The sequence below is a fragment of the Aythya fuligula genome, chromosome 1 (assembly GCF_009819795.1).
Source record: "Aythya fuligula isolate bAytFul2 chromosome 1, bAytFul2.pri, whole genome shotgun sequence".
In the NCBI taxonomy this organism is placed as follows: domain Eukaryota; kingdom Metazoa; phylum Chordata; class Aves; order Anseriformes; family Anatidae; genus Aythya; species Aythya fuligula.
This window is the reverse complement of record NC_045559.1, coordinates 76,478,725-76,501,672: the sequence shown is the minus strand read 5'-3', so window position 1 is coordinate 76,501,672 and position 22,948 is coordinate 76,478,725. Positions and strand designations below refer to the sequence as shown.

At 37.6% G+C, this 22,948-nt stretch overlaps 1 protein-coding gene across 3 annotated transcripts in view; it reads left to right on the top strand.

The window, feature by feature from the left end:
• Positions 1-22,948, top strand: part of ABCC9 (ATP binding cassette subfamily C member 9) — a 73,557-nt gene that overhangs the window by 10,196 nt on the left and 40,413 nt on the right. For all 3 annotated transcript variants that reach the window (XM_032208032.1, XM_032208031.1, XM_032208030.1), the window contains exons 4-15: positions 274-415; positions 781-902; positions 2,002-2,168; positions 2,827-3,069; positions 8,645-8,839; positions 11,956-12,120; positions 13,654-13,809; positions 16,504-16,638; positions 17,894-18,056; positions 18,664-18,704; positions 19,637-19,779; positions 22,358-22,466. In XM_032208032.1, coding sequence (XP_032063923.1) covers positions 274-415; positions 781-902; positions 2,002-2,168; positions 2,827-3,069; positions 8,645-8,839; positions 11,956-12,120; positions 13,654-13,809; positions 16,504-16,638; positions 17,894-18,056; positions 18,664-18,704; positions 19,637-19,779; positions 22,358-22,466 — 1,781 coding nt within the window. The remainder of the gene's footprint in view (positions 1-273; positions 416-780; positions 903-2,001; positions 2,169-2,826; positions 3,070-8,644; positions 8,840-11,955; positions 12,121-13,653; positions 13,810-16,503; positions 16,639-17,893; positions 18,057-18,663; positions 18,705-19,636; positions 19,780-22,357; positions 22,467-22,948) is intronic.

Sequence of the window (22,948 nt, the reverse complement as noted above, 5' to 3'; positions counted from 1 at the left end):
TCTTGGCCAGGAACCTCTTCTCTTTGATTGCTATTTTGGAAAGTCTGTTGTCCTGTTGTCTGCAGGGTCAGATCTAAATTATGGAGGGCTACATGGCAACTCAGACACTCCTGGGTCACAAGGGTAGGTAACAACAGGTCTTGTAGCTCTTTTATGATGTTGATAGTTGATTTGCTTTTCAACTGATGAAGCATGACTACGGCTTAGAATGGATAACCAGATCTCTTGCTGGCTGAATGCTAACTTTCTTCCTTCATTAATATTATTTTCCAGGCTGGGGAAGCCAAAGCTCCAAAGTCCAGATTCACCACAATACATGGCTACACTTCCCTGGACACAACCTACGGTGGATCCTGACATTCACTCTCCTGTTTGTACATGTGTGTGAAATAGCAGAGGGCATAGTTTCTGATACGTAAGTGACAGTGATGGGTGGATAGCCAAGTTAATCAAATTTGTTAATGTACACTGTTAACATGTGACATGCTTGCTAATATGTTCTAAAGAGTTGCTTTTTTTCCCAAAAAAGATGGAGCATCAATTCAGAAACTCTTGATTTCAAAGGGGTAATGAAATGACTGTTCTTAGATAATTGTTATTCTCCTCTCAAGCTATAACAGTAAGTAAATATTGACAGAAATTAACACATACACATGGAGAAAAAAATGCTACTAGGAAAGTCATATTTGTCCTCTTAAGTAGTTTAACAGAATACCTAGCAATGTAATATTGGGGAATAAAGACACCAAATTCACTAACTTAAACCTCATTTATTTTCAGACAAATGAAATCTCGCCATCTCCATCTCTTTCTACCAGCTATAATGGGATTTGTGGCTGCTACTGTATCCATAGTCTATTATCATAACATTGAAACATCTAACTTTCCAAAGTTACTGTTAGGTAAGTCTGAGTCTGATATTTCTGTACTCTTACAAAAAGCAGTAGGTTAGCCAAAGTCAGCTTGCTTAGATTGAAAAGGAAGATGAAATCCAGAGGAATATTAAAAGTAATTTTCTGATCATAGAACTACTATTGCTGTAGGAGTTACTACACCTTTTATTAGGTACACAGAGAAAACTATTTTTAAAAATAATCACAAAAGGGAAAGCACAGTATGCTTATAGTATTTCTGGCATGAGCTTTTAGGTGTTCTTTTTTGACACTGCTCACTAATTTTGGGGAAAAACTTATTCAACTCAAAAGGGCTATTTTGAAAGGCCATTTTTAATAGTAATCTGTTCACAAGCCATCCTGTGCAGATGGCTGTTGTTTCTCAGCATCTATTGCAGCTTACTCTGCATTTATCCAGTCTAATGAATGCCATCCCTTGCTTTTTCCAAATACGCTTGGCAGGTAGGGGGTAAGGAAGGTATATCTTTGAGAAACACAGCTACCTTGTATTCATGACATCTATCTCAGTCAGCAGGTGGTCAGAAGAATTTGACTAGACAATGAAGGATAATGTTTCATGGAACTATACTGTCCAAATTACCTGTATCTCAACAACCTGAACTAGTAATTGTCAGATACAAACCAGGCTGCAGGATATAATTAAACTATGTATACTTTGTTTCAAAATAAACACATTTCCAAATGCACACCTATGATGAACCCTACTATTTCAAAGATGCAATAAGATATTTGTCATGTTAAGTGATTTTTACTTAATTTTATTAACATAGTTTCCCATCAGATTGTCTTTAATGGACTTTTTAACTGTGCAAAGACTCAACATAGTGGATCTCTTTGAAAGGTGGTAGCCAAGAAAAGTAAACAGTGACTTGTGAAAAGAAAATGCAAAGTAAATCTCATGATCCCCATCTCCTGACTTTGGCTGACATTACCCTTGGCCAGCCTGCAGGCTGGTGATACAGAAGATCACCATGCTTGCATCGAATTAAGCTTAAGAATATTTCTGCTTGAGAAAGCTACAGCTTCTGCAGCATTATTATAGCTAAACTATGTATTTTATAATGATGCATGTGCACCTGTTTTACAGCTCTCTTTCTTTATTGGGTAATGGCGTTTGTCACCAAAACAATCAAGCTTGTCAGATACTGCCAGGATGGTGTGCCTTTTTCTCAGCTGCGTTTCTGCATCACTGGAATTATGGTCATTCTCTATGGACTGCTGATGGCTGTGGAGATCAATGTTATTCGAGTTAGGGTATGTGATTTCGTGATCAGGTTCTGAAAAGATATCTGTAGTATCTCAGGGATGAAGATGGATCATTAGTCCCAGTAACTGTAACTTGTGTCAAGTTTACATCCAACTTTGTCTTATCTATGGATGTCTCATTAATTCTGTAGAAATCAATGGGACCTGGTGTCTTTTTTAAATATATCCTTGATTTAGGCCCTAGACTTGTTATTATGTGTGCATATGAATATATATACATACAGAGAATACATGTGTATATAGATATACAAGCATATTTGTGCATGTATAGGTATGTGTGTGTGTAATCTGTACAGTATATGCTATGTTAATGCAGATAAACTATATATGCATAAACAAGCATATGCTTTTACCCATTGTAATTTAAAACATATACCAAGAGTTCTTTTGTTGCTATTCAGACAGAGATAGGTGGTACTGGTAGGGTATAGTGGATTGTCTACATACCACAGTGGTCAATTATTTGACAGTTACATTGTCAAAATGGAAATACTCCTGCTTAAATGCAAATGTATATTTGATTGTAATGTATAATTGCTTTTACATGCAAATTTGTCACTGCAGTTATATTATACATATTTTTTACTAGAAATTGCGCTTAATAAGATAATTCCTGGGGACATGCTGTTTATTATCTTCTTTCCAGAGGTATGTATTTTTTATGAACCCTCAGAAAGTAAAGCCACCAGAGGATCTACAGGACCTGGGGGTGAGATTTCTTCAGCCATTTGTCAATTTGCTCTCAAAGGCGACTTACTGGTGGATGAATACTCTCATCATATCTGCTCACAAGAAACCTGTGGACTTGAAGGCAATTGGGAAACTCCCAATTGCAATGAGAGCACTGACAAATTATGTTTGCCTCAAAGAAGCATATGAGGAACAAAAGGTAACCAGAGATGTCCATGTCATTGTTTTGGCTTTCAGAACCGTAAAGTCACTGTGAATTTCTTCTGCTTCTATGAAATCCTGGTTTTAGGATTTTTAATTTAGGACTGTTTGTTCCAAGGTCAAACTTGGTATAGGAAGTTCTAATCCAATAGTTACTTTTTGGTTTTAAGTGAATTTACAGCAGGGGAGAGTTGCCAAATTGAGAGCAAGAGGATACTAGAACCATAACAGAATGATCACTTGCTAGATTCCTCTTTAAAAAGGAAAGCTTTGTTTAAATACTAGATATTCATGACAGCATGTTAATTTAGAAGTGTATTCTAATGATGAGTATTTTCAACTGGAAATACTCATCTTCACTTTCTCCTTAGAAATTCTGCCTTAGAAATGTTGCATGTTTAAGTAAATCACAGAATCACAGAATTTTCTAGGTTGGAAGAGACCTCAAGGTCATCGAGTCCAACCTCCAACCTAACGCTAACAGCCCTCCACTAAACCATATCCCTAAGCTCTACAACCATATCCCTAAGCTCTACATGTTGTCCTTTACCCTTGCAAGAGGGTACAAACTCATGGACAAACCTGTCTATATGATGTAAGGGCTCAGCTGTGGTTTTCCTCTAAGATGCACATTGGAAGGGGAGCAAACAATTAAGAATGTTAATGCAAGGGGAAGCTGGAAAGAGCAGCGCTCTCCACCCAGTAGCCGGTGGAGCTGCAGACTATTCTGTGGTCTCTGATATGAAGGCCTAATAAGTACAATTCTTTACATTTTAATAGATTGAGGTTGCTTCTTTTGCCTTTTGTAATGGATTTTTAGGCTATCAAAGAGTCAAAGACTCTACTTTAAGCAGAAAACTATGGAGTCATCAGAATTGGGCTTTTCACACCAGAGGAGAAGTGCATCTCTTAGACCAGCTCCTTAAAGAAGCATTTGGTGCCTAAATCTTACTTAAAGAGACCAATGAGCCTTAGACACATACATACCCCTGAAGAGCTCACTCTTGTTCTTTTCTTTATCACAAGCATACGACAGTGCAAGCATTTGTCTGTAGCTCATTTGTATCTTCAGATACACTGTGTGCCTGCACAAACACGTGATTCAGATTCCAAAAGGCAACTGAAGTGTGTTATTGCTCCTGTGCATGAATGCAAGCATTCAGTGCATAGCTTCCATCAATGTGCACCATGAACATATGAACACTTGCAGAATTTTGCCCATACATTTGCATGCACCTACATTTATAAAGATGACTTACATCAGATTTTTTTCTTCCTGTTGGTTTGCATAAATGTTTGAAGTCTCAAGATTATGATAGCCTCTATTTGTGCTAATATTCTAAAACAGGCTGTAACCCTTAACTGGTATTTTATAGACAGTGTGGAAGTAAACCGAAGTGCTAAAAGCAACATGTTGGTTTTGTACATGGCCAGGTTAGAAAATAGCCACAGAATTTGGAAGGTTGCACGGTCTGCAATCTGGAATAAATGCTATGTCACTGTCTCTGTTGACAGGGTGGATTTTACACTAACCTTCCACAGGTGGTGAGAGGAGCCCCCATATCCGCTGGATTAAGTTGGGTTACCCTTGCCTGCACCTGCAGAGATCTGATCTCATCTGTACTCCCTGGCCATGTGGGAAGGCTACTGTTCCTTTCCAAAACCTTTTTATCACACCTTGATGAAAGACATTGCGCATGAAAATGAATGTTTTGTATTGTAAAATGCCTTTGACACAGCTCACATGAAGTGTGGTTTGTTGCTATGTTGTTGTTGTTTTTCTGTCCCTTCTGTCTGAAATTTAATTTGAAGGCATACCAAAAGATAAAGCAAGAGAAATTAATTAGGTTAATGACCGTTTGCTCAAAATCATTGTTTTCCTGTTCTGTGTCCCACGCAGATCGGACTGTAGGCTTGTAGGGCTGAGACCAATGTTCTGTGGCTGCTATATTCTGCTAAAATAAAACGCCACTTGAGTAACGATGAAGTCTGTGAACACTGGGTGGAACCTTTTCTTCTTACCTTTGATGCCAGTAGGATCACTCCTGAAATCTGTATTCAACTCTTTTGACAGAATCCTTCTGGCTCCTACCAGATGAGGGTTTGCCCACTGACGCATGAGACACTTAGTTAACACACAGTTAACACTTCTTGGTGACAAATCTGAATTCACTATTCTTTTCTTACATTTACCAATCTGCATCAAGCAGTTCTTGGCATTGTTAATACAAACACTGCTCAAAATTATTGACTTATAACTATTTTTTTCAAAGCATCAAGTCATTTAATTTTAATATCACTTTCATGCTGCATTATATTTTATAGACTATTGAAGTCAGTTATCAGTAATGTTATCATAATATAAAGTACTTTAAAACAGTACAATAAAGGCTAAATAACTGGAGATCGACATTCTATTTGTCTCTTAGTCTAGTAGTCACTACTGCCAAAGGCATTCCAGCTCTTACAATAAGATATAGGTTGTTTGTTACAGGATTTGTAGATTGTTTGTAACAGGCAACATAAAATAGAATAATCATAAAATAGAATACAGCATGTGTTCTTTCAAAGTAGAAAATATTATAAACTAACAGGTAAAACATGCTCTTTTGATAACCAAGCTTACTTAAATATGTTGTTTGAGTTTTTTCCTAAACAATGTATTTGTTTTTTCTTAAGCAATGTTTTTTCCTAAAGGACGTATTTTCAGCAAAACACGCTGCAGTTGGATTTCCTTTACTTTTTTTTTCCATCAGTAAATATCCTAAAAGATAGACACAGTATATTTTCTTGCTTTTCTAGATAGTCTGCCCTAGAAACTGAAATACTTGATCACTGTATTTTAATCTCACCTTTCTAAGAACTGTAACAGTGGATAGGAAGGTTGCTTCTGCAAAATAAGCTGTGGTGCACACCATGTGCATAGGGTTAGACCTTTAATGCATGTTCCCAGTTCCCACTCTATAAAAGAACATTTTGGCTGAAGATAAATAATTCTTTATTAAGATTAAGATGATAAAAAAGTCCTTAATAATATCAAACTAATCTCTCACAGACAAATTTTTGGACCAATGTACTACATGTGAGTAGGACTTGTCATATAATCCTTAAAAGTATTTTGATTGTGTTTCTGCTGTTGCTTGGTGTTGTTTGTTTTTTTTGGTAACTGTACAAGTGGTCTAGATGTTTCAAACCACAAACTAATGCATATATCACATATCCAGGAGAGATTTGCACTGTACACCATACTATACTGAAGCTCATAACATTAGGCCTAGAGGACCATTCTGTAAAATCTCTTGTGATTATTAAAAAAAATCCACTATTCTTTCTCCTCCCTTCACATTAGATGCTTCAGTTATGTTGAAGTCCTGATTAAATACAAAGAGAACAAACATTGTTAAGCAGTAGAGATTAATAGTCTAACAACCCTGTGACAGATATTAAATGTCTAATGATGTTTCTATTTTTCTGTTTATAATTAATGTCTTTTTTTTTTTTTTTTGGTAGAAAGTTCTTTGAAGGAATATGGAATGACTTCACAAATTGAAGTGGCAGATATCAGGGAAAGACAGTAACTTTAAGGCTTACATTTGATCTTATCTTTTTTTTTATTTTTTTTGTCTTTGATATACTTAGCTTGAATAGCAAGGAGGATGACAATTGCACTTGTAATTAGAATATTAATTTAATTTAATTAGTAGAATTTCAGTGAAGAGTAAATGCATTAAATGCAGTGATGACAATTATGTGAATTTTGTATAAGTAATGAAAACAGCAATTAAAATAGCAAAAAAATAATTAAAGAAATTAGAATTCATCATTACCATTTCCCAAATTTGCCATTGATGGAATGCCCAGAATAGCATGTGTTGTTGTTTCTAAAAGACGACATGCATTTTCCTAAGAAGGTAACTTAACTCCTATCAAACAGTTAAAGTGCAGGTCTCTGTAGCTGCCTGGTGAGATACAGATGTGTAGGAGTCCCTGGGTGCAGAGTTGTGCAGAGTTGCCCACCGTCTGCTGCTGTGGTCTGGATTGCCCCCAGCAGCAGTGAGGATGTGGGCACAATGCAGGGCAGAACATGCATAACACCCATTCAGACCAGGTCACTCTGTCAGTACCATGGTTTCAACAGGAAAGAAGAGGCTTGAGAAAATTGCACTCTAGCTCCTATTTCTAAATTAGTTCAATGGGATTTTTAGTCTGTCTGATTCCACCTGTATTCATTTATTTATTTATTAATCTGGTTGTTTCATCTTCAAGTGTCAAAACATCTTCAAAATTTGGTCTCTGCTACCTGAATAACCCAAAGTTTGTCTGTGACATACATTCTCCTTGCCTACAAGCAACAAAAAAAGAGAATTGCTTCTGTGAAGTGGAGAGCCTGAAAACAGCCTGTTAGGTCTAGTTTGTCCCCATGCTGCCTATTTCTCTCTACTACACTTCTTGCCATTGGTTATGACCAGCCTGGTCTAATCCCTAGAAGCCAGCAAACAGTTATCTGGCCCTCCAGTACATTTGTATATTTTTGGCACCATGGGAACATTCTACCTCACTGTTGAAGTGGCACAAAAGGAAAAAAAAATGAGAAAAGAGAAAAAAAAATGCATGAAGCAGACAGACAATACAGACATACTAGCTTTTTGTTGGTTAACTTGCTGGGTCAGGGGCCTGTTATTACTGGGCTTTACTTAAAATGTCTCTGTGAACACTCAAGAGTGCTTGGCTTAGGTTATAACTTGCAGGCATTTGTGCTACTTGAAAAATGACAGATGCTTTTTTACAGTGTCAAAAGCTGCTGCCCAAAGTGCAAGACAGCACTCTGCAGACCATGGATCTGTTAAATAAACCTCTTTCTTCTTAAGATTAAAAGGGCCTCAGCAATATCAGTACTCCTCTGACAAGGCTCAGAGATATCCATTGGCTGGTGTTTTAGTGCAAGAGTCAAGATATTGCACAGATTCACAGAACTGAAGGCTCAAAAGGACCATTAGATGATTTAACCTTACCTCCTAAAATAGCCCACCACTTTCACCTTTTTGAGTGCAGTAATTAGTGATTAGCTGAAGTATAATCTTCCTGAAAGGCATCCAAGAGAGAGAAGAAAATCCAGATAAATTAAATGATGTTCTTCTCGGTGTCTGACCATATTTTTTCCCTCTCATATCAGAAGTCTTTGGATCAAGTTGTTTCACACCTACTGTGAAAGTAAAGATTATCCATAGGAGCAAGGGCTTGAAAGGTCAGACCCTTTCCTGAGCACACATGACAAAGAGCAATATCTACATACCAGTATGCTCAATCTGTATTTGCATCCCTGTGTTCATGGGTTCAGAAAAGTTTTAGGATTTAGAGGTGAGGAACCACAGTTACCAAGAGTAGGCAGAATTTGAATTTGCTGTGAACAGTGTCTGAAATCTGCTGATACCTACATCATGTTTAGTGCTTTGTCTACCCTTAAAACACCCTGCAGGAACCATTTGGGCATCCAGACAGGAATGAAAGGGAAGATGCCACATACTGCCAAGGAGGCCTCTTGGTGCATTGACACCTTTCTTTCTGTTTTCCAGAAAAAGGTAGCAGACCAGCCCAACCGGAGTCCCTCAATATGGTTAGCAATGTACAGTGCTTTTGGACGACCAATTCTTCTCAGTAGCACCTTCCGTTACTTGGCTGACTTGCTGGGTTTTGCTGGGCCATTATGCATTTCTGGCATTGTCCAGGGCTTCCAGAACACAACCAATAACACAAATACAACAGAAAAGGTAACCCGACAACATGGATTAAAATATTTTGTTTGGCATAAGTTCTTGATTGATATCACATATTTAATACTGTATGTTCCTATATGCCTATGATCATCATTGTAATGTTTTATTATTACTTTCAGGCAAATTGGGTATTTTTGGTGAAAGACCATCAAGTTATAGACCTAAGTAGTGAAAGTCTTGGGTATGAATGCAGCACAGGTACAGAGGTAGTGCAGGCTTCCCCCAGCTGCCCAGCTGTCTGCCTCTCTGTGGAGTCTGTTCTGAACTTCTGGGGAGAAGGAACAGCTTCTGTGCCTCCTCATTTCAGGCAGGACACCTCACTGGTAGTGCCCCAAAGATGGATTCAGTAAGGAAGAGTCTGGGGATTCTGCCTAACTTCTGTCCATCTGTCTATTTGTCAGTCATTGACACTTGGAGCAATTTGCAATCTATTTTCCTCTGAGAGGCCAAGAGTAGTCACCCTCTATGACTGATTATTCTGCTTGTTGCTGTGATGAAATACACTGAGTATGTGCAAAGTTAAAGGCCATCCATTTTGTTCAATAGAATCCATTCTTCTAGAGATGCACAAAAGTTGCTGGTTTACATATTTCAAACTTCACTGAGACTGCACTTTCAGATTATCACCTCCCAAAGCATTGAGCAAACCTCTGATGCAAGACATTTTCTGTCATAAGAACAAGAATTTGTTAGTAACTAGTGAAAACATAAAGAAAACATTTATTTTACTAGCTGACATCATACAAAACACAAGAAAAATATTTTCCTTTGTCTTTTTTAGGGTATGGAAATACAGCCATACACTTTATATAGTGAATGTTTTATATTTGAATGAGCAGATAGGTATGTAATGGAATAAAATTTTCCTCTGCAGATAACAGATTTGACTGTCATTGTTATCCAAGCATCTTCTTGGCTGCTTGCTCCTGACATTCATTTTCTTGACTGATTCTCTCAATTTGGCTTTAGACTCTCATCCAGCCATTACACTGAAGAAGCAGAGTGTAACTGTGCAGCTTATCAAATAAAGCATTTTATCATCTTTGAACCTCCACATACTGGATTTGAGCCACAGAATTAAAAGGCAAAGTACATCTTTTGCCTCAAAAATAGGTGGTGTGTTTTGTTTTGTTTTGTTTTTGCTTGTTGAACAAACAAAACATTTTAGTTTGGGAATGATCATTTCTGGATCTCAAATGTAGTAACCTGTACCTTTTTCCCTTCCTTTATCTGTTGCACTCTTCAGTGAAGTGTATTCTTTTGTCGCATTTTAATCACCATTGCCTAAGAGGAAGATTAAAATCATCAGAGAACTTGAAAGTGCTCCAAGAGGCTGGCTTGGTGACAGACAGTTACTATTTCTGTTGGATATATTTCAGAATACATTTGCTTTTAATTTACAGATTTTGATAAACTTTCCCTTGGTTGTTCTTGCTATTATGTTTTTCTCCTTTAAATTCTTTCTAGCTTCGATTAATGTAAATTACTTGAATTTTATGGATATTCTGCCTTACTTCATGAGAACCCTATATATATTGATAAAGGTATCTACAAATGGTAGTTTGTTATTGTTATCCCTACTATGTACACATGGGGAAGTTAGATTTATCTGACCAATTATGCACTTAGGCAGCCCTCATTTCAAAAGGCCTTGAGCTAGTAACCAACTCAGTCCTATTATTTCAGCAGGATTTAGGTGTCTTACAGACTTTAGCTCTTTGGAAAACACCATTAGGTGCTTATAAATGTTTGCGTACATCTATGACTTTTGGAATTTTATGGTTTAATTTGTACAAAAGATGTCTGACTGGGGATGGGAAATGATTCCCCCCAGCCCCACAACGGGTTCAGCCCAAACCCAGGCTACCCATTCACTGTGTCTTTGACAGAGGGAGGAGAGTGGAGTGAGGTTAGAAGAGAATAGGATAGAACAGAGCAGAACCAGAACAGAACAGAAAGAACAGAACAGTTCAATAGGAAGGGACCTTCAAAGGTCATCTACTCCAATTGCATGACCACTTTAGGGTTAACCAAACGTTAAAGCATATTATTGATGGCATTATCCAAACATCTCTTGAACATTGACAGGCCTGTGGCATCAACCACCTCTCTAGGAAGCCTGTTCCAGTGTTTGACCACCCTCACAGTAAACAATTTTTTCCTAATGACCAGTCTGAACTTCTCCTGGCTGGGTGACCATGGTGAAGTGCACCTGCAAGCTCAGGGCACCTCTCTCCTCCCTGCAGTCCTCTGGGAGGTTACAGCAACCCAGAGTGATGAAAGACTCTGTAAGAGTGTAGATACGCAGCTTACCTTTCAGTATTTCTCAGACCTTTCATCTCAGCATCAGCCTGGGGATTTCAGAACAGGCTTTTCCTTTCTTTTTTTTTTGTAAGAATTCCAGTAAATCCTGCTTCCAGCTGGATCGGAAATGCCAAAGGAACAGCCTTCCTTGCAGTATTTTGGTACATTTATTTCCTTCTCTGGCTGAAACAGAGTAGCACAACGAACATAAAAAAGTAGAAAAGGAAAACAAATAAAGTGTTTTAAACAAGAATTGTTTTTCCGCGTAGAGGCATTTACATGTCATTTCATGGGAAATACTGGAAGCTAAAATATTTCTTTATTCAGAGTACAAAGGTAAAATAGACTATATTTCTGGAAGGAATTGCTTCCATATTGTACAAATGCAACATACTTAATATTGCAATATCAATGCAATAAACCAATAACCAATCACGTGTTATAGAAAATACTATTTTTTCAACTTCTTCATGTGCAGGTGGAATAAGCTTTATCTTCTGCTGAGTGGTATTTCTATCCTCCAAATCAGAATTCAATGGATAAACTAATGATAAACCAAGCATGGTAATCTCACTGTCCCTCTTCTGCTAAAAACAATTTATTTCAGAACTACTAGAAATTAGTGTCCTAAATCTTTGGAACAGGAACAGACAGTTTAAATTCTGCCTAAATGATTATGATATGTACAACAGTAAGAGTTATAATTCCTGTAACTTTCCCATATTACTATCAATATATTTTATTCTAATGCAGAACAGACAATCCCTCCTTTGCCACTGTTGTCATGTTTTTCCTTTTATTTTCAGTCAAAGGATCCGTCAAATTCATATCTCTCCTCAGAGGAATTCCTCAGGAATGTCTATGTTTTAGCAGTCCTCCTCTTCCTGGCCCTTATCCTTCAGAGGACATTCCTGCAGGCTTCCTACTATGTGACTACAGAAACGGGTATCAACCTACGAGGTGCTTTACTGGTGAGCAAAGATGTTCCCGTGATCTGCCAAGAAATTCACTGACATTAGCTCCCACTTTGTACTTTCATTTATCTTGTTTTTTGTTTTTTTTTTTTTTTGTTTTTTTTTTTTTGTTTTTGTTTTTGTTTTTGTTTAAAGACTCAGTTAATAATAATAGTTTGAGAGAAGATATGCACTGTATTTTTACACAGAAAACTAGAAAATGTAATATCACTGACACAGCCAAAGTCATGGCAGCAATTCCTTTCACTGAGAACTAGACATATCATAGTAATATGGAGAAGTTTAACATTCAGTCTGTGCATCTAAGAACATATCTCTGCAGGTAGTCATATGAAGATAAGCAGCATTGTTCAGCATATTGAAGTTTGAAGCTCTGTGTTTGCCTTGTTCATTTGCTTAGGAAGTTATTTTTGCTGACTGTGAACAGAGTCATCTGCCATATCATTGGCTGAGCTGTTTTACTGGAGAGCAAGTCCATGAATCATGAGTGGTGATTCTGAACAGTTATGCCCTTTTGCACAGAGCCCTGTGGGATGGGACAGGAATGATTCATCTCCAAAATTGTCTTTAAAGCCAGCATCCATTAACCCTTTGTGAAAGTCATGCTTATGAACTAAAACCAGCAACTCCAGCTCAAATTGTGGGCTGTAGCTGGAACATCCACAAACCAAACTCCCCAGAAAGTATCAGGACTTTGAGCAGAACAGAAGTTGCACTGATGTTCTCCCAGGTATAACTAACCACAGGATTATTGTGCCATTGTGGAGGCTTCTCTTTCTGTGTGCACAGTGACTGATGTAGCTGTTTTAAACATTTTCTCTCTTCTCTCAGGATTGAGGGTGTAGACTTGATGAAGAAAGAGTACCTGATTATTTGCTTATGTTTTTATGATTCCTGGTTGCCAAAATGGGGTTCTATAGGATTTACCTTGCTCACAGACAAAACAGGGCAGAGAGTACAAATTATTCTAAAAAATTCCCTAAAGCTGTACTGTGTGAAATTTAATCACAGCTGTGACTGGGCTCACAGCATTTGTCTTTAAAATTCTGGTAGGTAGAAGCCCTAATTAACCTTAAACCCTGTTAAGCTCCTACAGATTTTATGGAAATAGATGGCTAGGTACAGGAGAGAAATGCAAAGGAATATAAATCCACCTTGTTCAAAACTTCATAGCTTGAATTCAACTATTTCACTGGAAACAAGAATTTCTTTGACAGTGCCCAGAAAACCAGGCTCACCATGTGTTTATCAAAAAAAGATCTGCCCAGTCTCCTCAATGCTGATGTTTTCTTGTCATTTTGTTCTGTTTTAGGTCTGCATTAAACAGCAAAGCTTTTGGAGTTTTTAAAAGTCTGTTCTCTCTCTGGTTCTTTTTCTCATTCTGTCTCCATCTCTCTTTGTCTCAAGTGAGAGAGTGGGAGAAAGGCTGTGCTAGGTAATCACTGATACTGAAATGTGAAACATCCTGCTGCTGCTATTGCTTTATAATGACATAATTTTCATATATGCCATTTTATTCCTTTCCCACAGGCAATGATATACAATAAGATCCTGAGACTTTCCACATCCAACTTGTCCATGGGAGAGATGACACTGGGACAAATCAATAACTTGGTCGCCATAGAAACAAATCAATTAATGTGGTTCTTGTTCCTGTGCCCCAATCTGTGGGCTATGCCTGTTCAGGTAGAGCATCAAAGTAAGGGCCAAATGTCAGGATCCTCCAACCTGTTTGAAAAGAGTATATGTCTGCTGTGAGATTAACACCAAATTCAGAACCTCTAGCACTGCACTTCATGCTCATTTTCTTGGAAGAGGACTAACAAGCAGAAATGTGGTCCGTCATCTCCTCCAAGAACTGTGAGGCTGTGTCTTTAAGGGCCGATAAAGAGAGGATTTTTTTTTTTTGAGGATTTTGCTGTCATTGATAAGATCTGTGGCTTTAAAATTATGACCTGTCATCTTTTCCCTGCTCATCTCTCTTCGTCTACTGACACAAGTCATTGCTTTTCCTTCTGCCACATAGCAGCAGCATGGGCATCTCTCCAGAGCCAAGCGTTGCATTTGCAGTGCCCACTTGTAACTGCACTTTGTGGCAGGAATGAAAAGCAATTGAATTCTGCTCTGTGACTGATGGCAGCACCAACACTGTGCTGCGTGAAATGCTCAGAGGTGCTCTGATACAAACACCTGGTTGTTATCAAGGGTGGAAAAAAAAGAGCAGATGTGTAGGAAGGAAAGGTAATAATTACTGTCCTGAAATAAATCCTCAGAAGTACATATATAACTTAAGGTCCTAAGCCACACTGATTTTCCAAAAAGCTTGAAATCCTATACCACATTCAAAATTTTAGCTTCAGGTGGGATTGGCATGGTCCTCCATCAACACCAAACAAGTTAAAAATGGTATAGAAGCCATTCTTGTTGCCTGGAACTGCGTCAATAATTGATTACACTAGACAGCAGTATGACTACTGCTAATGGAAACAAATATTGTTTTTATGTGTATATTTTAGGATATGGTAGGGTTTAGATGGTCATAAAATAACTAATAGAGAAAAAGACATAAAAAAAGTTTGCGTGGTAACAGACGTTAGAAATAATGCAGAGGGTTCAGATTTAAGTTATAAATCAATAAAAAGAGGTTTCTGTTTCACATCCAGGTTTATTTGGAAGTGTTGCTGTTAATATCAGTGTTACTAAATGAACAGGTGGTCTGGTTCTACTGAAGGAATGTAATGGCCTTCCTCATCAGTATTTCACTTTCAGGGAGTCAGTAGGCAGTGAACACAAGAACAACTTGATCATATCTTTGTCCAAGAATGAGCATAACATCACCCAGGAATTTGCACCTGATGTTGAATTTAGTGAGCGTTTGTGGCCTGGGTTTTACTAGTCTCCTTCTGTGCTTAAAGCACTATAAATTGTAGTGAGTACTTTACAGCTCTGCTTCAACAATAAAATCGGAAGGAAAATACTATTTCCTTCTGAAAGTATTATGCAGTTGATGTCAGTGGCACTGTTATTGTGATAATGTGTCTTTATGCTTGTTCAGTTCAATTGGCAGCTCTTAGCTCTTTGAAAAGAAAAAAAGAAAGAAAAAAAAAAAAAAAAAGAGAGAATGAAATAACCCTTGGTAACTATGGACTCGATTAGAAACATACTGCTTTGGAAAAGATGATGGAACTATCCGGGAAAGAGATGAGCTAGAAGGGATGTCCCAAGAAACAGCAGTTGTAAAGGCTGCCCCTTTCTCAAGCAGAACAGCTTCTAGCAAATACTGAATTTATATCCGCCCAGTGTGATCAAATGTAGTATAACTGGCCATAGCTTGCTGAATACTGTTACTAACCTTAGGAAATGTATCGTGTATCTGATATATTTGGCCTACTATCAAAGGGCAAAAACTCATAATGGGATTGGGCCTGCAGTAAGGATTTTGGAGTTTACCCCAAATAGAAATTATTACCTGAAATCTTGTACTTTTCTGCTAAGAAAAAGGCATCTGTGTATGTTAACTTACATTACAGATGCCTAGAAATCTAAATAATGCTTTCAGAATGTTGAACTCCACTGATTCTTTATAATTCTTCATATTCTGTATAATAGGGCAGATTTAAAGAGAGAGCTGAGTCATGTAAGGGAGAGCAAAACAAAGTGGGGAACAAGTTCTACATGTCCTATTATCACTGAGGATCTCTCTGTACCATAAAGTGAAGCTTTATATTAAAATACTTATGTTATAGAGCTTGTATTAACTTTGGCACCAGAATCATGGTAACTGCATCAGTCATTCCCAAGTAAACCTGTGTGGGTACTGTTTCTAAACATTTTGTAGTGCTCAGCTAGCACCTTGGTACTTTCCTACAGAGCTATACAGTATTGATGCACAAGCTCATGCTTGTGTCACTCCCAGCACGTCTGCTTTGTGCTTCAGTGCCTGTCTTAGACATGCCTCTGTCTGCAGTTGGAAGAGGATCCATAGGACAGAATGCAAAAGTGATTCATGACAGTTCCATGACCTTTGAATGCTTCTAGCTTGATGTAAGGAGCTGTAGTGTAAATAAGACTTGAGGCCAGTGATTCTGTCAGATGCCTTGGGGCAAGCACCATCTTTTTTGGTGCTACTTCAGTTCTTTGGAATCATTATCTGGAGTTAGGACTACCAGGCACCAAAATAAACTGCAGTTAATGTCAGAAATAAAGGCATCTGGGTTCATTTCCCACACTTTCTAAACATGACCTTCTGAAATAAGGTCTCACTTAACTCCTAGGAAACATTTAGCTGTTTATTAGAAGAATAAAAATATAGATATATTTGCTATCATTCCAGTGTATTGAAATCTACTTTTCCTTCTACATATCTTTTTTTCTTCATAGATAATAATGGGTGTCATTCTACTCTATAATTTGCTTGGAGTAAGTGCCTTGGTTGGTGCAGCGGTTATTGTACTGTTAGCTCCAATACAGTACTTCATAGCTACAAAGTTGGCTGAGGCTCAGAAGAGCACACTGGTAAGTAATTTATATTTGGGGCAAGCCATCACTTAATTTCATCATTCTTCCCTTTCTGTTTCTCTGTGGCTCAGCAGCCCTTGCTGTCTGAGAAAACCACCTCAATGTTTGTCAGAAAGAATCCAAAAAAAGTGTGTGGGCCTTGGTTTGTCCTCTCCACAGAGAGTATTTTCACCCAAATGGCACAGTTTTCTTTGAATTCAATTCTATGAAAGGATGTTACTCCTAAATTCAAATGTTGTATTTCATGGGATGTTACCAAATAGTACAAGTGACTGATAAATTATGGCAGTATTTTATTAAAGAATGACAACCCCCCTCTATTAAAGAATACAACCCCCTTCTGAAATGGCTGGAGGTTACGCTTTCGCTCCAAGCCTTTGAATTCTCTAAAACTCAGCTGGCATTGCTGGATTAATATCTATTGTGCCCTCTTCAATGCTGCGAGTTTATTTTATCGTCTAATCTAGTTTACCAGTTGCAAGTGTTTTCTGATACTTTGTCTAATGTTTAACCTTATTCTCATGGCCCTTGAACTTTTTTGATCAGCCTTTGATGTGCGAGTCCTCAAATATTTAGAGATCATTGTTATCTTAATATTCAGTAAGCAAATTATATCTAAGTGTATCTACTCTTCAGCACACTTCAATCCTGTTGAGTTATTGCAGCTTATAACAATAGAGGATTTATCTTCTGCACTGTTTCAGAAATCTTTCTTTCACCATTTCTGAATCTTTCTTTTTGCTCTCTTCTGAATTTCTTCTGACTCATAAAATCTTTTGGATTATGATTTTACGTGCACATATGAGCAATGTTTTCTGGTGAGGAACAATTAGCTAAATACATGAATAAACATCTCACCTATTTTCATGATCATTCTGTATGAATCCCAAAATGAGTCCTGTATCAGCAATTACACGTGTAGTTTTCCATCTGTTCTTATGGACACTATCGACCTACTAATCCACCTTCCCAAGTTTCAACCTGTTTGAGGGATTCAGGTATTTTGTTTTATTTCTCTTCTCAGAACAGAGTCACTTAATTTTTCCTCGTGATTGTAAGTATTTTAATATCTCCAAAGAACCTGAAATTGTATGTTGCCTTACTCTGTTTGACAACCGAAATCCTATGCAAAATCACAAACAAAATTATAATTCTTTAATGAATTTTACAAGAGAATTAAAGGGAAGAAAAATTCTCATTAAAAATACAAAGCATTGTCAATTTCTTATCCTTGTTTTCTTTTGAAATAAAGGACTATTCTACTGAGAGATTAAAGAAAACAAACGAAATACTAAAAGGCATAAAGTTATTAAAGCTCTATGCCTGGGAGCACATATTTTGTACTAGCGTAGAAGAAACAAGAATGAAGGAACTCACCAGTCTCAAAACATTTGCTCTTCATACATCTCTTTCCAGTAAGTAACTGTTTTTAGCTCTTGGAAATGCATCCTGTTCCTCATGTCAACATTCCTTCTGACTTCAGCTACAGTTAGATACAGCTGTTTCTATGACATTTTTCTGTGTGGAATGTATTACAGTAAAAAGACATGACAAATACATAACACAGAAACTTGAGAAGATGTCTTGTTGGTTTTTGTAGTAAGTTTTCTGTCACCTTAATTATGACATTACAACTACAAGTTGTTTTATAGTAAGGAGTCTCCAGATAATATCAGAAGCTCTGATTACAGCAAAGATAAATTAGTGTCTAAAACAAATTGTATTTCTTGTACTGAGGAAGAGCTGAGGGGATAATGTTTTAGTTATGTTGCATAATAATTGTGCGCATAAAACGTTTCATCCAAGTTCACTAAAGTATACAAATGAGATAATTCTTTGGCTTATTCATTTGTATGTTTAAGATCTCTCTGTCACGGAAGGAAATTTCTTCCTGCAGAGGAATTTTCCCTTGGGACTTTTCAGTACTTGAATTGGAAATACCTGGATTATTCTACCTCCATATTGTAAGACTGTTTTTTATATATCATGTAATCTGATGCCTATTTTATCTCTCTTCCCCAGTTTTTATGAATGCAGCCATACCAATAGCAGCTGTTCTTGCAGTAAGAAATGCTTTTTTTCACTCTTTTTCTTAAAAAAGGGGAAAGAAAAAGACAGGAGGAGAAAGAGAAGAAGGACACTGGTGTTATTGCAGGACCATTGTTTACAGTCATAAAAACAGCACATGAGTTAATGCACATGTGCTGGCTGGAGCATAGCATGATGTTAGAAAAGCCCATTCCCAGTACTGGTATTTCACCAGCTGTAATTCAAAAATAAATAAATAAATAAATAAATAAATAATAAAAAATGAAAGGCCCATTTTATAGACACAGAAGCTCTCATTTTGAGAGCTCTCATTGTGAGTTCTCATTTAGGTGGCTTTGCTTTTCTGTTGTCTAGCAGTGAAAAATAATTCCTGTTACACAGTGCATTGTAAGCCTCCATTTCAGTATTCATGAAAGCATACTACAGAGTTTAAGGAGAAATAAATTTTGCTTGTCCTCTGGCCAGATATGAATCTTAGCCTTCACTACAGTAGTTATGGCCTGCTGGTCAGTAAGAATTCTGCAGAGACCAAATTCTGGCCTTACTCAGAGTATGATGATGGTGTGTACCAGAATTCAGTGAAATATAATAATAGTTTTGTGTCTGTGAAAAAAGTAAAAACATTTAGTAGATTTTTTTCTAAGTTGTCTGTTTTCTCTAAACATTGAAACTTTACAAAGTTTCTACAAAACTTTACAAAACTAAACGTTTTGATTTTACAAAGATTTTTATTTTTCATTCTTAATTGCTTGAGTCACTTGAAATTTCTCGCAAAGGTTTAGATTCTTTTTTACTTTAGCAGGACCCACCTTTCTCTTCAATTTTCTGGAATTCCCAGCAAACTGAGATATGTAGTTATCTGCCTTATTGAAGTAAAACATTTTGTTTGTTTTCTTTGTTTTCAAGAGCTTTTATACTAATATGCTCTGTTTTTCTGATGTGACAGACATTTGTGACTTATGCATATACCAATGACAAGCCACTGCAGCCTGCCCAGGCCTTTGCATCACTGTCATTGTTCCACATCCTTGTCACACCATTGTTTCTGCTCTCCACTGTGGTTCGTTTTGCAGTCAAGGCTATCGTAAGGTAAGCAGTCCTTGTAGTTTCTCCAGCTCTTAACATCTACATTCATTTATACAGCAGGAAAGGTGCTAGAGAAAAAGGTTGTTCCTACCTAGTCACCTGGAAGAAGATTTAGAGGTGGGACTCAGAATGTTTATAAGCCTGAGAGAAAACAGAGTAACCATTTCTCTTCACTGCATGATACAGAGACAGATAAGTGTTCTGTTCTTTTTTATAACTTCACTAAGTTTCTAAGTCTGGATTCAGAACCAGGCCGGTCTCTCTTGTGTTGAGGTTGCTTCTCTTCTCACAGTGTTGCCACCTGTCATTGCACTCACATAGTACTTTTCTGGGCTATAGCCAATGCAGAGGCTGATAAGAGAGGCTGGGTTGCAGTTATCTAGTAAGGCTTGCCTTGCTGGTACAAGGAGAGCAACAGGCTGAACTTGACCTCCACAAAGGATGCATTGTGCTTCAAGTGAGAAGTTAGTATAATTCTCTCTCATTGTCTAGTGATAGCATGGACTCTCTTTGGAAAGAGAGTGATTGGAGGAACATAAGGCACTGAAGAACTAATTATGCAAGAGCAACAGCACTACAGGACTTTTCTTATAGAGGAAATTCTAATTTTTTACTGTCATTCCCCTGAATGACATTAAAGAGGTGCAGGAGAGGAAGCAGAGCAAGGCAGAAATTTGGGAGTTTTGTCTTCAAGTCCAAGAGATGTTAATGTCAGGACAGCAAGGAAGCTGGCACAAAGTGGAAAAAAAAAAAAAAAGAAAAAAAAAAAAAAGAAAAAGGAACTCATAAAATGCGTTACTTCATCAGAAGCATGTATGTGCCACGCATACACTTCTGCAAGTAACCTGACAAAACAGCTTCCTTTGTGCTGGGGTACAGAACACTTAATCTTAAGGAAGCTGGTTGGTAGTAAGTCAAATTTCAGATCTTCAGCTATTGCATCAGTGGTCTATATGGAAAGAGTCACAGTCATAGGGCAGTTATCTAGAGGTAGGCACTGCCAGGCTGCCCGAAGAGGAACAGATGGACACCTGATGGGCAGTAACATGTCAGAGGCCAAGCACTATCAGGACATGAAGATCAAACTAGCCTTCCCACCTGGAAGGCTTAAAATAAAAATCAGTGAGACTTCAGGCTACACAGCTGTAATTTACCAGCACTCATTAATAAACAAAAACAAATTAAACAAATAGCGTTTATTTTTATCAAAGCAGCATCAGAGCCACATGAGAGATTTTCCCTACGTTGAAAATGATTTCTGACTAGTGGGAAATATCAGGTCTGCCAAAACAAAATTTATCCTTTGGCGATCTTCTTTGCTATCATCTTTCTCCCATGAGCATTACATCCCCCAAATAAAGAATGAATTCCATCAGTTAAATATATGTATACAAGTATGCACTCATTTGTGTTAAGGTTAAAACACTAATACTTTGGTCAGAATCTCCATTTTATTTTAAAGAGTAGTTCTAGTAACACAAAAACTTTTGAGGGTACCTGTCCTCATTCAAACACAAAGTAATGATCGATGTCTTATTAGGCAGATGATCAGAGCAAGGTTTCTTATCTTCTACAAGATAAATTCTTGCCTGATGCAGATATACTTATGAAAGACTGAAATTCTGTTATGTGAGTGAGACATCTAAAGAACATGTATACCGACAAGAGGAAGCAATGACAATAGCAGTACATTCTTGCTAGCCACTACCTCTGTAGCTTGAACAGGTACTGGTTATTCCATACAAAATGCTCAGGCAGGTCTTGAAACAGGTCTACTTTCCCATTTGCAGGTTCATGTTCAAATCATTCCTCTAAAGGTATATACCCTCCTGCTATCTCCTGCACCTAGATCTTAGTTTTCACAAAGTGATGTAGCTCCATCGTGGCAGGTGGGAGTTTAGGTTCATCTCTTCCTCAGAATGATGGAGCCAGGTACTTATAGCAGTCTTACAGGAAGTGGGACAGAGGGAAGATAAAGCCTTTCTGAAGAATGAAGAATTAAATGAACCTTTGTGCTGTATTTCCCAGGAAGCAGTTTTACAAAGTAGGCATAGAGAACTCTTGCTGTATTTCTTCAAAGCTGGCCATGGCTATGCTGTTTTGTGTAGTGTTGGGTCCTGTTAGAATGTAGTTTATGCCAAAGCTGTGTTCAGGATGCACCTACTGCACTGATATTTTCAGAGGATGCAGGTAGGTGAATGACTCATTTATGCACCCTGACTGTGTGTAAACATGGCAGAGGCACAGAAGAGAGAAATCTGCTGAGACGGAAACCATATTCACAGAGTTCTAGCAGCAAGCACATGACTTCAGTTCTCCTCTTCATTTCCAGCTACCACTGCATTTATTTCATCTGTCCTCCTGATAGGTGAAAATTGCCCCAATGGCAAGTGAAAACTTGCAGACAGTTAATAGGAAGAGGAAAATATCCCGCAAACTTTTATTGAAATATTTTTGGTGTATCCTGCTGGCTGGACTGCAGATAACTGGAAAAGTACCCATGGAAACCTGGGCTTATTTAACTCACTGTCCTGTGGTTGTTTTGTTGTTGTTGTTTGTTTTGTTTGTTCGTTTGTTTAAGTGTACAGAAGCTGAATGAATTTCTCCTCAGTGATGAGATTGGAGATGACAGCTGGAGAGGTGGGGACAGCTCTGTGGCTTATGAATCCTGTAAGAAGCACACGGGACTTGTAAGTTCTGTTTCATGGCACTGAATTTCAAAGCAGAGAGCCCATACAGCCCAGGACAAGGCCAATGGCCTGGCTGATAGGGTTCAGGTTTTTTTGGCTTCTTACCTGACATTACTGATGACCAGTTTTATAACTGTCCCAGGTGCATTTTCTGTGTTTACAGGGATTGTTCTGTACATTGACAGAATAATGGTACATTGGGCATTTTTAGGTAGGACAACTCCCTGCTCTGGGAAATTCAGGACTGGAAGTGGAAAAAAACAACACTGAAGTTTGTGAAACAGGAATTAATTCCAAAGTGCTGTTGCTGGAGTGCTAAAAATCTAGTGAATTTGAGTAAAATTTGAGGAATAGTTCTAGCCAAGACATCAGTTACAACAATTAAGATGATTTGGGAAAATATATTTTTTCATTTCAAAATTTTTCTAAAGCTAGATAATTCAATTGTTTCAAACTGATGATTTCATTTAAAATGTGACTAG